At 45.8% G+C, this 14,796-nt stretch overlaps 1 protein-coding gene across 5 annotated transcripts in view; it reads right to left on the bottom strand.

Annotated features, from left to right (window-relative positions):
- LOC147630225 (Tetratricopeptide repeat (TPR)-like superfamily protein) overlaps positions 1-14,796 on the bottom strand; it is a 154,496-nt gene that overhangs the window by 87,038 nt on the left and 52,662 nt on the right. For all 5 annotated transcript variants that reach the window (XR_015267798.1, XM_086811867.1, XM_086811869.1 and 2 more), the window contains one exon: positions 1,713-1,775. Coding sequence is in view for 4 of the 5 variants with exons in the window: in XM_086811867.1 (XP_086667993.1) it covers positions 1,713-1,775 (63 nt within the window). In the remaining variant the exon portion in view is untranslated. The remainder of the gene's footprint in view (positions 1-1,712; positions 1,776-14,796) is intronic.

Below are 14,796 nucleotides of genomic sequence, written 5' to 3' on the forward strand. Positions count from 1 at the left end.
GAATGGGCCGACCCTCCATAGATTTCATCTCTAGAAATATCTCAACTTGTAGACATTCTGTGAAAGATGCTTCAGCAGATCCCCCCATTTGCCTAGCTTATGGACATAATGACACAAACGGAATTTCCATTTGGGGTTGACCAAAAATAGTAACCCTCCTAGATTTTAGGAGTGTGATCTTTTGTATTCCAAGATAATCCCCCATTTCCAAAGTTAGTACTTTCCAAATAGTTAGTCATCCTGGAGTCCACCATACTCCTTTCATACTGGGAAATGTCCAAGCTAGTGAGACATCTGCACACCAAGACGGACTTTGACTACTCGCTGTCCAAACCCTCGCCACAGTCTCACCGGCTGGAGGGTAGCTCAAGCAAATCTCACCCCACTAGACCCCTTTCATGCGTATGGTCTCATGGAACATTCAAGGACTGGGCAGCCCGTAGTGTGCTCTAGGCAGGGAGTCCTTCACGAGGAGCTTCATAGATTTGTACCTTCTCCTTCATGGGATCTTTTTCCACATCGAACCTTTCTCATCTACCCTAAAATCTTTTCTTTAATTTATCACTTCTTTCCACCCTGTAATCCATCACCTTTTTGTCATTGCATTTCTCCAAGTTAGCGTGCACGTTTCGTGTGCACCAGAAATATATGGAGTCAGTGTGGCCAGTAGTTCCGTGAAGTAGACCAGCAGTACGATGTCGAGTCGGTTGGTGATGAGACGACTTTGAGCGAGTGAGCGAGTGAAGCCACTGGGATGGCTAGGATTTTATGCCCCATCAGCGCCAAAGCTAGCACCTTATCGAGGACTTCTTGAGGGAGGATAGCGTTGGGCCCAAGGTTGATGGATGCTCCATGCCTTTGTCAACCGATGATGATAATAGGGTTGTCAAGTGGTGTCAAGAGGCTTTTGCTAAGTGTGATTCAAATCCAAATTTGCACACACATTGGTGGGTCCAAGAATGGCTCAATAGTCCTGAATTCACAAACCCAAAATTGTGATGGTTACTTTCAAGTACTTTTTTGTACTTCATAAAACTCCTAATAAATAATAACTCATAATTATCCCCAAGGTCCCTTACATAGCAATAGCTTGGCTATTATTGGCCCTGCATTCTTTATAAGATTTTAGCCATTATTACCCCTAGTCTATTAGTTATAAGCTCTTTGCCAATCTAAACTTCATCTTGCTAGTACCCTTAGCCCATGTGTGAACCCTCTAGGTCCCCACGCCCCAGCTAAGCCCTAACCTTAACCTGGGTTAGTGCATACCCCTAGCCCTAGCCCTAGGCATGTCGGGACATAACATACTTTCCCCCTTTTGTTCAAGTGGCATAATATGTGATGTGGCCATAGAGTTTCATGACCTTGTTTTATGCCTTATTCCTAATGAATATGAACATGCTCTTGTGTTCATAATTACAACATATAGACTATACAATAAGGTTAGATTGGTGTTATAACATCACGTGCAAGGACCGGTACAATCCATAACAGCACATGCAAGGACCATTGGATTGTCTAAACGTAAGTTCAAAAGCCATTATTTGCTAACCTACTCACTACAATATCTGTGAAGTATGTCTATCTGTATGACTCCAATGACTAATTTCCATTTCAGATGTGCATCACAAAGTAATGCTGCAGTGACCTAGCAGTTTACTACATGGTAACTACATTCCATTATTATTTGACATGTAGCTAAACCTCCGTACCTCAAGAGATGCCAGATCATCAGGATGAATTTTCAGAATAGCTTCAAAACCTTGTAATTGTTCCTGCAGCAGAGTATACCATACTTGATCAAAAATAATGCTTGGCAAAGAAACAGAAATATGCATAGTGTGACACGTAATAAACTTAAAGGCAGCCTTGCAACATCGATGAAGCTTCTATACTTTAATTGAAGTTAACATGACAAATGAAAGAGTCAACACTGCCATGGATAATTTAGCTTTGAGACTATTCAGTTATATTGGCATAAAAACTTTTTGAAAGGTTCAAATGCCAATAAAATTGTTTCTCCTTTTTTTTTTAAGAAGCGCACACAAATATTTTTTTTAAGAAGCGCACACAAATAGAAAACTACAGCATACAAACTTTTTTGCAAGAAATTTGCAAGACTTCTAATAATCAAAAGGGGTGGAGAAAGATGCACTTCCCCTCCGGCTAGCCTGCACACGCATGGCCAAAGGCCTGTCAAAGATCATCACCATAAAGCACACTTTTTCACTCATAGTTGTAATTGTACCCATTCGATTGCAAATATATGCGCTTACAAATGTATGAAAAATACATGTATGATACATGTCTATGTTATGTGCTCTCCTGTTGATGCGTTTTTCAAACGTAAGGTTTTCAAATGTCTGAAAAATCAAGTGTGGTTGTTTATAAAATGGCATTTATGAAGAATGTATGGGAAAAGGAGGTTTACATGCACTGCATATAACAACCCGGGCAGGTTTTCGGATTTCATACCTTTTCATACTCAACATCCTTTCAAACGTTTGAAGTATGATAAGGATGATTGCAACTATGCTTCCTTAACTGATATATAAGCAAAAATTATTCAACATACCTTCTGATTCAATGATTATCTTTTTCCACCAAAAAGATTATCCTTCTATTAGTAAAGAGAATGTACATGGATAGAAACAATCCCTTAGAGAGGTATGAGTCTATAAAAAGAGGGGGGGATTCCATTCATGGGTAGCTGCTCCTGCACACAGATTACATATGAGGGAGTGGGGGAAAGAGTGACACAAGCGCCCTATAGCACCATGTGGTCTCATCCATACCTCCCAACAAAAAGCGCTCTATAGCACCATGTGAACACCGTAGGATAGCCGGGGGCACTTTTTCTCTCCTTAGCAAGGGGTTTTTTCCCCCGTGCACAGGAACACGCCCTAAGACATTAGTGTGTGTCACCTTATCATTTCATTGTACTTTCATTTTTTGGTACACCCAATATCATTGGGTTACGTGCCTTCTCTCTCACAAACTGACACGACTCTGTACTTGCTTCTCTGTGTGTGTCTGAGTGTTGCTGCTGCTCCCCTCTCTACCTAGCATTTGGTATCAGAGCTAAGGCTACAGCTATTGGGGTTCAAGGTACTCTTCAGCAATTCGTGGGCAAAACACCAAAACAGTTGCTCATTTTCATTGCAGATCTTCCTTCTCTTTGGGAAGCCCCTCCAAAAGGGCTCTACAAGGCCTTGCTAAGCACCCACTAAGGGGGCCTAAGCTCCATCTAGGAGCTTTTCCTAGTTACGGCAGCCATCCCCCAACAACAGCCAGCGTCGCCGCCTTCGTCCACAGCTCCCATATTCCGCCTATAGGAGAAGACTCGCCCAGCTGCCAATTAGACAAGCCCCAAATCAATATTTTGATTTGGGCAACTCCACCTCCTCCACCCTACTGCAGCGCCCATCAACCGACTGAGTCGCAAGTTCCACCCACCGCCGCCGTTCCAAAGCCCATTTTCAGAAGTCAAAATTGTTTTTACACGGGTGTATTCCTCATCATTTTCCAAGTCTCCCAACCCAAAGAAATCCAGAATCGGAGCCCGTTTAGGCCATCAAAACCCTTCTGCAAATTTTCAGCTTTTCCAAAAACAGAGCTAAATCAAGCCGTAGATTGAATCCAGCATTCCTTGTGCTTCATGGAATCGGCATCGACATACGACATTCCAACACCCATCACTGGGGTCCTTTTTGGTCATCAAGCCTCTATTCGGATAGCTTTTCTATCCCTACACTCTATCATTTCAATACACTTACAGGTCCTTGTCATAGTGGGTCATTGAGAATCTCAAAAGGCTACCTTTAAGTGGACGTTGAGTGCCTACAGTGACATTTGCTTGGGGAAGAGTTTGTTTTGAGTCATGGCTAATAATGATGTATTCGAGGGACAGGAGAAGCCGAGCATGGAGCTGTGAGCCCCCCCGACCTGCACCCTGCCCTCTGCACATTGCGCCTCTCCCCCCTCCTACCTGCCATCGCCCTCCACCCCTTCGCCTGAGCGTTGCCCCCTTCCGCCCCCTGCCCGCCCTCTCCATCCCTCTCGCTTGTGCGCTGGCCCCCTTCCATCCCTCTTGCCTGCGCACCTGCCCCCACTCACATCCCGCCTCCTGCCCTCTATCCTCTTGCCGCCCCATCCCCCCCCCCCCCCCCCCCCCTTTTCCTGCCTCCTGCCCGCCCTCTCTCCTCCCTCATGAGCACCTCTCTCTGTTTTCCTTTTCTTTTTCCTGCTTGCCACCCCTGCTCCTCTTCTCCCTCGCCTGTTCACCGCTCTGCCTCCGCTCCTTTTCCTCCTTTTGAGCCCCCTTCTCACCTTCCTACTCCTCATACCCCTACTCACCTCTCCCCCCCCTTCAGTGTTTTCTCAAGGCACGTTATGAGTTCTTGGGTAGCTCTTCCTTTCGGCAAGTTTCGGCCTCTTCTTGTCTTGAACCCCCAGGAGGACTCCATGGCAACCGCTCCATCATCCCCGACCAAGGCCACCATCCCTTGCCTCTCCTTTTCAAAAGCGGACTTCCAGCTCCTCGCTTCGACAGTCGCATCCTTATAGCATTCCACCTTGGTATGCAAGATTGTGGGTGGCCGCCCAGGCTGGGCGCGGACAACTCATGGATCTATTACAAGCTAGCCTCCTTGGCGCGCCTGGAAAGATTACTGATATTCATCCTTTGGGGCGTGGCTACTTCCAAGTTGAGTTCCACTCGCTCTGTAAGACAGTTTTTGGCAGTGAAAGATAGTGTCTTTCTATGGCTACAGGGCCTAGCGGTTGTTGGCACTTGGTTGGCCATAGGAGATCGGCCAACAGGCTGTTCAACGTGTGGCCATCTTCAAGAGTCCTAGTGTCACTACCAGGTACTGCCCAAAGGCTTAGCAAGTTTAGTAGCAGATTCTCCACATTTTAACTATGAACCGGGCCCCCTCCCGCACAGTTACCCGGGGCACAGTTGCTTGGGCCACTGAGGCTGAAGCAATTTCCCATCTGTCCTCCATAGCTTGCAAGCACATGTAAAAAAAGCTAATAATCTATACTAGTATTTGAACCAATCCACAATGAGTGAGAAGCCACTTTAATTAGAAATATAGAGTCAGCCATGGCTAACCCATCAACAACTAGGTGTATTGCTATTATACAAATATACAGATGGACGAGGCGGAGAAATGGATCGAGGTCGCCAAGAAAGGGAAAGGTAAAGAATCGCCACCCATCCCCACTCCCACCATCATCAACATGACCCTTGAAGAGGAGCAAAGGAGGAAGACCCGGGCCTTACATGTACGAGTGTCCGGTCTAAAAGACCATGATGATGCGGAAGGGGAAACCAAGGAGCTCTTCTCTATGATGGGCATTGAAGCCACGCACACAAAGGCATGGAGAGTGGGAAAGAAGAGAGAAGGTAGTGGCGAATCTTCTAAGGAGAGAGCATTTATCATTCGTTTCCCCTCCATGGAAGCGAAGAAGGACTTCTTGAAGAGACGTCCTACACTCAAGAAGACGGGAATATTTCTTGGAGATGACCTCACACTCTCGCAACTTGCCCACATGAAAGAAGGGCAGCCCGAGAGAAAGGGAAAGTGGCCTTCTATAGAGATGGTAGAGTGGTGATTATGGAAAGGCGCTCTTCATGACGGCGCGAGACCTATGGGACTACACTCAAAGTTGCTACTTGGAATTGTAATGGATCTCTACGTCTTGATGTAGGGGCTTTTGAGGATAGTTTCACTGGGAGGGACATCATCTTCTACTGTGAGACGCATCAGGCTCCTGGGCAGTCCATGCCACATGTTAGTGGATACCGATGGGAGACAGCTTGTAGACAGGACACTCGTTCAGAGCATAGAGGACGAGGCTCAGGAGGAGTGGCAGTATTGTTTAGAGAGGAGCTACAGCCACTGATACATATAGTCCGCAGAGATGAGCAGGCTAGGTACATGTGGGTTAGACTAAGGGTAGAGACGGGCAGACATCTCTACATTGCTATATGCTATTTTGCTCCTAGTACATCAGTGTATGCATCACCTAGCGGGCAGTCTCCCTTTTCTATTTTGGATGATGACATTTGGGAGTTCTCCAGGGATGGTGACATCATTCTCTTGGGGAACTTCAATGCCAGGACCGCCCATAACCAGACAGTATTTTATGATACCTCAGAGGAGATGTTGAGGGAGCTTGATGTTAGGGATATGGGCCTATCTAGACTCTCACAGGATGAGGAACATACAGTGTATGGGCGGTATTTGATAGACATGGGGACTGCACATGGATTGGCCATCCTGAATGGCCTACAGAGATTCCCGACATCGGGCGGTTTCACTAGCTTTCCACATCGGCATGGTGCTAGTACAGTGGACTATGTTGTGGCTCAGCCCAGTCTCATTCCCTCTTTTCAGGATTTTATGGTAAGCACTAGGCCGGTTGGAATAGCAGTGGATCATGCTATCTTGTCCTTCACTCTCACATTTCACTTCAGCACCACTCCATTGGGATAGGTCTCCACACACACTCGTTATACCTTTACGAGGGAGACTGACACCGTACCGTGTACACGGATGAGATATACATACGTTTATGTGCCGAGGAGCCGGGACGGCCATTAGATGAGCTCACTCAGATATTGATAGAGACACTTCATGCTGCAACATCAGAGGCATATCCCCATAGTCAACCTACACGGAGACGTCCTCAAAAGGCCAAAATGACCTATGAGACCTAAAAGATTCAATAAGTGGTGGATCTGATACAATGTCTGTGTAAGAAAAGCTAAAACAACTAAACAGCTAACTGAAATTGAAACAACAACTATGAGGAAAAGTAAGGTACTAGGAGCTCCTAATGGATAACATCTGGGAAGGAAAACTCCAGCAACAAAGGTAAGCATCATATACATCACTATCCAAAGATGTCTCTCATCGGTCGATGGCAGATATCCTCAATGTCCTCCATGGTGAGTACTCTGACTGGACGTCTCCCATGCCGTGCTAGTATCGTCCTAATCCTCTGTTGTAGTCTCTGTCGGTGTTGGGATGGGCCTCTCATCTTGGGGCGCCTGGACCGCCCCAGCTCTATAGCCCGATCAATCAGTGTACCTCTGGTGCGGCTATACTCTGGGGCTAGCTGCAATGCCTGCTGGCCTGACTGCTCAATCTCTGGTCGAAAGAAGTCTGTAATCTGCCTCTGTAGGTGTCTCTCCCTCTCTGATCCCCTCCCTCTCAAAAGACCCTCTCTATGTCTACGCAACTCCAACAACTATAATCCGAGGCATCTCTGATCCTGGTATCTCATGACTCTAGAAAGTGGTCCGAAACCCTCTCTGAACAGGCAGTGAAAACGGCCTCGTATCTCATAATATACTGGACAGTGACATATGTAATGTAACTCTGTCTCTGGCTCCATCTGGCACAGCTGACAAATCCTGGCCTCAGCTGGTACTCCTTTGAATCTGCCACTCTCAATCTCTAGCTGGTGTGAGGATGTGCGCATCTGACCAATAGCACACCGTACCCCATGAGAAAGATGAGTATCCATGTAGCCGGGTCTAATCACAAACCCATCCTCCGTGAGCTGGAGAAGATGATCTCTATAGAAAGCCATCTTCGTACCAAGCTCGTGTGTCGGCTGTATCCATGTCCTCCTAGTGTGTCGGCTGTATCCATGTCCTCCTAGTGTCCAGCTGAGTCAAGTCCTGCCTGATAAGTCTGGTAATCTCCGCCCGTGTGAGAGAGAGGGAGGGTGCAGCCTGTCCATACTAAAGCCATGCAGTTGGAACCAAGCTGTCATATGTGCATACCAACATGATCCGTCTCCCCGTGATGCCAACTGTCGTGAAGACTCCAGGGCTAAGCGAGCATATCTGTCTCTAGGGAGAGCCCAAGTGCTATGTATAAAGGAGATTGATCGAGTGAGTGCTTCTACTACCAATGAGGGGGTAGAGAGAGAGCTTAGTCGCCTGCTGCTGCTGTGTATGGGCAGCGCATAGAGGAGAGAGAGAACTGTATGCCCAGTGCTGAGAGGAAAAAAAATGGATAACTGTAGTCGACCAGATTGGTGCATGTGCATATATCCAAAAGAGAATCCCCACTTAGCCTTTTATAAAGTCGACCGGCCTATATTTGATGTGCTTTTTCCTTTTTGCTCGAGGTAGCTGAACTTGCCCAAAATATCAGCTTTTGTGCTTTCCTAGGCTCGTAGACCAAGTTTTCCCTACGCGCCTCGTTTTGTCCACCTATCCATGCCCAAAATAATAATATGTCCAAACCTTCATTAATGATGTGTGAAAACACTGACTTATAAGCATTATAAGTCACTTTGAATAAAATCCCATGCTGTTCATGCTTTGTAGCCATCTTTTAGGCCAAACTTTGCCAGTAAATGCTTTAGCTTTCTCCTATGGAAAATCTCCATTCTCACTTTGGTTATGCTTTATGTATGGGCTTGCCAAATGGTGAAAGGACCAAATGGTGTCTCCCCCTCCGTCTTGTAAAGCAGTTGTCCGCAACTGAATAAGCCTGATACCATTGGAGTACTCTTCAAGTATAGCAAACCCACTGCCCATCTGTAGTATTTCATATTCCGGGCATTAAAGCCATAAGTCCAAATCCACGATCCAAAGTCAGATATGGGCACAAGAGCCAACCATATCAAGAAACAAACTTTAGCCATAGCGTGAGGCAACATAACCAGACACACGCACAAGAGCCAACTGTGTCCCAAATATTCATAAATCCATAAGTAGCTTTAAGTACCTGCAAAAATAAAATAAATAGAATACATAGCCACAAAATATCTTGCCATGTGATTGGACTGCATAAGAGCACCACTCCTATGATCCATACACATGCCCAAGCCAAAGATGCTTCACATGTTCATATGGTTCACCAGGGCAACGACCCTTTTATGAAACCATAGATACTCAGCAGAGTTTCCCATTTCTTGAGACTTTACTCACTAGGCTCACCAACCCTTCCATGAGTCCAGATACTAACTCACTAGAGTCACCAACTCTTACATGAGTCCAAATTCTAACTCAATAGAGTCACCAACTCTTACATGAGTCCAAATTCTAACTCAATAGAGTCACCAACTCTTACATGAGTTCACAGGGTCACCAACCCTTAGTCACTCATCACTACGGTCACCAACGCTTCCATGAGTTCATGAAATACTCACTAGACAGAGTCACCAACTCTTCCATGATCCCATGAGTTCACATAGTGAGTAATTAGAGTCACCAACTCTTTTCACACTCACTCGAGAGAGTCACCAACTCTTCCACGAGTTTAGATTCTCACTAGACAGAGCCACTAACTCTTCCATGAGGTCATATAAAAATAAATCACAAGCATAGAGATGCTGGTTCTCCCAAAACATGTCTGCAATAGATAGTTTTACAGGCATTTCGGCCGATAATAGAAATCCATAGAAAAATCATCGATTCGTAAGATATCTATAAATCCACTACATCTCAAATAAAAGGGAGTCCAAAACATACTCCATCCCAGTAAAGGGAGCCAAACAGCTGTATTTAAAGCCCAAGAATCACCAAGCCAATGATAACCATATAAATGCGCCAAACCAACGTATATGTATAAATCCTCGAGCAAAGATATGCCAAAAACTTAGTCCATAGTTTTTGAACATATCCATAAGAAAACCATATAAACCAAGCTTTTCAACCATTAGCAGTGTTTACCTAAAACAGTTCAAGGCAAACAACACACAATTCTCCTTGTGCGGCCGTGCATACAAGGGTGAAGTGTCCAAAAAAACACTTTCAAAAAATTGCAAAAAGCACCAACTTTGCAAAAAACAAAGTATACTTAGCTTTTCTCTGGCAGATTAATCATGAAGCCAAAAGAAATATCTCGTCACCATATCCTGAGATATATCTCCATATAGCTTGCTTATAAGCTTGATTTATAATCCACAAAAATCCATATGTAAAACAGTGCTGCAAGCAAGCACACAAAAAGAAACTCCATACTCTGAGGATAAATACTATGAATTCATAAATCCTTAGTCCAAGCTGTGTACCTCTCATGCTCTTGACACGTGACTGATTCCATAACCTCATAGCAAAACTGTTGGTTAGTGTAGTCCCCACTTCTGATCTTTTCTCTTTCTCATTGTTGGAAGGAGGCCTCTACTTCCGAGAAAGCCTATGCTCTGATACCACTATAACCAAAATCAGGGACCCGGAGCAATAAACAGACACTTCTAATACCAAACAAAGCTTTGAAAACACAACGGAAGAACCATAAACAATATAAAAACACCGCGCTTAGCCGGAACGGCCGGCCCCCCTAGGAACTTTTTTATTCAAATAGAAGCTTTTACAAGAAACCAAAGTGTGGGTGCAGTCTTGCCCTGGATTTTCCACAAAGCATCAGCAAAAACTCTTGCCTATATCTCTGTCCAAAGCCAAGATACAAGCAGCACCAAAAGCTGTCCAAAACTGTCTCAAAAATTTCCACAAATCAACCCCAAATCTGCCCGTAACAAGGCCAGGACTGTGAGAGTAAAAAACACCAACTGTAGCCACACGTGTGGCTGACTGTCCAAACACTGTTCTGCTCTGCTACTGTACAAACATTGTTCTGTTGTTGTTGTACAGCAGCTTCTATGTTGTGATTTTCTGAGTGCAACCAGCGGAGGAGGACAAAAGCATCTCTGATGCAGTCAACCAGCCCACAGATGATAGCAAAAACGAGAGAGAGAGAGAGAGAGAGAGAGAGAGAGAGAGAGCTTAGTCACCTGCTGCTGTTGTGTACGGCCAGCGCACAAAGGAGAGAGAGAGAGAGAACTCTACCGTGATTTCAACCACTGAGGAGCATCATGATGCCATGTAAGACATGTGGTACTAGAGGAAAAGAAGATGCCATGGTCCCACTCCCGCATAAATATCACGCACTTCACTTGCACAGAACGAGAGGGCCCCTGAATGCGAGCCCAAGTAGCCATAAGAGTATGGATGATATCACCCCATATAGTACTAATGCACTGAGACCCAAAAATCTAGACACCCTCAATAGCCTCCATGCATCTAGCTCTCCAGGTCTGCCATGTTGTAATACTGGCAACAATCTCCCAACTGGTGTCAATCCTCTGTCAAGGGGGTGTATAATCAGAGTGAGGAACATCCTGCAATAAACCATGCTGGGCAATACCTCTACGAATGAAAATAGCAAAATCTGTACCACTGCCCTCATAAAAAGCTGCGGACCGGATTGGGAGAGCCAAGCAATTGCCCCCAAGTCACATGCATGGCCCGGCCATTCAATTTGCCCATAAGTTGGGCTACAGAACCCCAAATCTGTTGTGCAGTGCTGCATCCCCATAAACAATGTTGTACAGTCTCAGAATCTACTGCACACCTAGGACAGGAAGGTACTACACCGAAAACCGATCTCCACTGATTGGTGGGGAGACCACCATTTAAGAATAACCAAAAGAAATGAGAGATCTGGCTCCTTTTGTATGAGTGCCAAAGTCTATGCCAATATCTGCACTATATCACTGGAGAAATATCATAGCTCTCCCAATGAGGCCTGAGAGTAGGGGGATCCTATGCATCTGTCGAGTGAGGAGAAGCTTGGCATTCTGGACAGTGAAATTGAAAAAAGGAAGGCTTTTCAAAGGATCGAAGGCATCAATCCACTCCCACTCTCCTAGATCCCACTAAAGATATCTGATAGGACTGCCACCATATAACCACAAACAGCAAGAGCCATGAGTCACTATCTCAGGAGAAGAGTCAATGAACCAATGCTTTCCCGAACGACCAACAATCCTCAATGGACTAAGCCTAGTATCTGGGATGATCTCCTCCACACTACATCTCCTCAATCTCCCTCCAGACATAATAGAGTAAATGATGCAATCTATAGCCTCCTGGCCCGGGAGAGCAATGACCTGCAGAGGTATGCCTATCCTCGAAAAAACTCCAAGCCAACTCGGATGATAGTCTCCGTGAAAGGTCCCAGAAAGCCACTCATGCGGAATAGCTGCATCAATCTGATCAATACGAATGCGAGAGCCCCTAAGATGCTCAATGGTTGCAGCTGTCCGATCCTTCGGAAGACTCTTAAAGGTCTTCCAAGCAAGAACTGTGTGTGCACATCTCTCCCATCCTGAACACTCCATATAATGAGATGCGCCAAGCGCCCAACCAGCCTCATCCCTAATAAGCTCGTTCCTCATAATAGGTTGTCGGTCAACCTCATCCAAAGACCTAGGAGGCCTTTGTCGCAAAAAAGATCTCATGTTTCTCCATGCTCTGACAATGGCTGCAATAAGAGGGGAAGATGGTGCCCTAAAATCAGCCTCTGTGAACAAAAAACGTGTGCTGGGCATCCAGTCTCTCCCGACTCTGGGGATATCTAAGACAAGAAAAAATCCTTCCAAGGCTCGCTGCCTGGTAGGAAACCTATGACCACAAGTTTGCAAAGCAACGCCCTGCACTGAACATCCGGATCGATAATATTCAAGCCCTCCTTACGTTTGGGCTGAATAATTGTGAGCCAAGCTACCCTCGCACGAGTGTCTGAGGTGCCATCCAAACCCGACCAAAGAAAATTACGGATCAATCTCCGCAATTGGCCAATGCACACACAAGGAAGCACCAACAAAAGGCAATGAACCAAGCTGAGGCAAGCAATACCTGATTAGCCACCAAAGCTCTGGAAGCTAAATCTAATCTCCTGGAGCTCCAATGGAGGAGCTTCTTCCGGATACTCATAAGTACCAGAGCAAACTGCTCTACAGGAGAAATATCAATCCCAACTTGGCATCCCAAATATCTAGCAGTGCATCCTCTGCTGATTCAAGTAAAACTAAGCTCTGCACCCCAAGCAACTCTCGCTAAATTACTAACCCAAAAACCAACAAATTTTTGCCAATTAATGAGTGCCCCTGCTGCCAAATAGAATTCCTCTAGTGCTACCTGGAAGGAACATAAGCATATAAGTGAAGCCTCCAGGAACATGGCTGTGTCATCAGCTAACTCAAAGTCAACCAATTCCTCTTGACTACGAAGAGGCAACCTCAATCCCGAAATACCAGCAATGGAGCGGAGAAAGATGCTTATGGCCTCTGCAACTATGATATATAATAATGGGACTAAAGGGCAGCCTTGCCTACTGAGCGAGAAATCTGAAACCGCTCTCCGCTATCACCGCAAGCGAGCACTCTACTGTGGGCATCATGATACATGTATGAAACTCCCTTGATCCATCTCTGAGAGAAGCCCATATGGCTGAGAGTACCCTCAAGGAAGTCCCAATCCACTCTATCATAGGCCTTCTCAAAATCCACTCTATCATAGGCCTTCTCAAAATCCAAGAGCAAAATGCCTAAGGGCTGATTGCTCGCTTTAGCCCATTCGACGGCCTCCCAAAACGAGAAAATGTTATCAAAGATGCTGTTGCCGTGTAAGAATCCATTCTGAGTATCATGAATGACATCTTGCAAAATTGGCTGCAATCTGATGCCCACTGCCTTAGCAAGAATCTTATAGGCAGTCCCAAGTAAGGTGATAGGTCTCCACTGGCCAATCAATGTCTTATCCCCACTCTTAGGAATAAGATAAATAAGCCCCTCAGTGAGAGAAGAAGGCATAGAGCCTGTGTCCCACATCTCCTGCAGAGCCGATGTGATCTCAACCCCAATCTCATCGCAAGAAGTAATGAAAAAAACAAGGGAGACGCCATCCTCCCCTGGACACTTACCATGAGGTAAGGCATAAAGAGCATGACTAAACTCCTGCATAGAGAAAGGGGCATCCAGAGCGGCACACATCTCCTCAGTGATAAAATGTGGCAATGCATTCCAAACCTTCCTCTGTGCCCTATGTCTCAAATCAGAGTGCGGCTCAGCACTAAGAAGCTGGCGATAGAAATCAGTGGCAATCTGTCTAACCATAAGAGGATCTAAGTGAAGAGTGCCATGTGAATCCTGCAACTCCCTGACGCTATCTCTCGCATGAGATGGCCGTGAGTAGCAAAGAAATGTTGGTTACATCTGCCACCCATCTTGTGTCCAAAAGGATTCCTGGGCATCGAAACGGTACTCTGAGTGCAGCTCAAGAGAGTGATGAAGTTCAGCCCTAACAATACATAAAGAATCTGGAACCCATGGAGCATGAGGATGTTTCTCGTGCTCTTTCTGCAAGGCAGCCAATCAACATCTAATAGCCCTTTCTAAATCCAAGGCCTCTTGCCTCTTAGACAGGGCACATGTGTGATAAAAGTCACTAATATCACAGAGAGCGTAGGCCTGACTTTGAGAGGCCTGTAAGAAATCATGAGATCTCCAAATTGCAGGACCACGCGGCGTCCTAGCATAGCCCCTCGATCTGGGACAATCTCTAGGAATGTGACCCTGTCGACGACAAATCCGACAATGGTCACGTCTGCCTACAATCCCCATCCTCTGGCGGAAACGAGATCTGTCAGGTCTCTGAAGCATAACATGATCATCAGTAATTGATGGATCAAAAACAAGCACAATGACCCGGGGTACACCATCAAGAGTGGCGGTAACGGCCGCAAAAGCTAAGGCGAGAGAGCTCGGAAGGACTGGTACCTCTAGAACTTGGCCAAAGGATGCCCCTATGGAAGCTAAAAGCTTCCAATAGGACCAAGGAAGAGGAGGGAACCATAGTGAGACCGGGGTTAAGGCGTTGATCCTCCGCCACAGGATCAAAGCCCACCTGGTACTGAAAGAAGAAAATCTTCCTAGGACCAAGTGGGAAGGGGCTGCCGGCCAAAACCTGAGAAATAGCTTCTG

This window comes from Cibotium barometz, chromosome 17 (assembly GCF_041138505.1).
Source record: "Cibotium barometz isolate CiBa-2024 chromosome 17, ASM4113850v1, whole genome shotgun sequence".
NCBI lineage: Eukaryota > Viridiplantae > Streptophyta > Polypodiopsida > Cyatheales > Cibotiaceae > Cibotium > Cibotium barometz.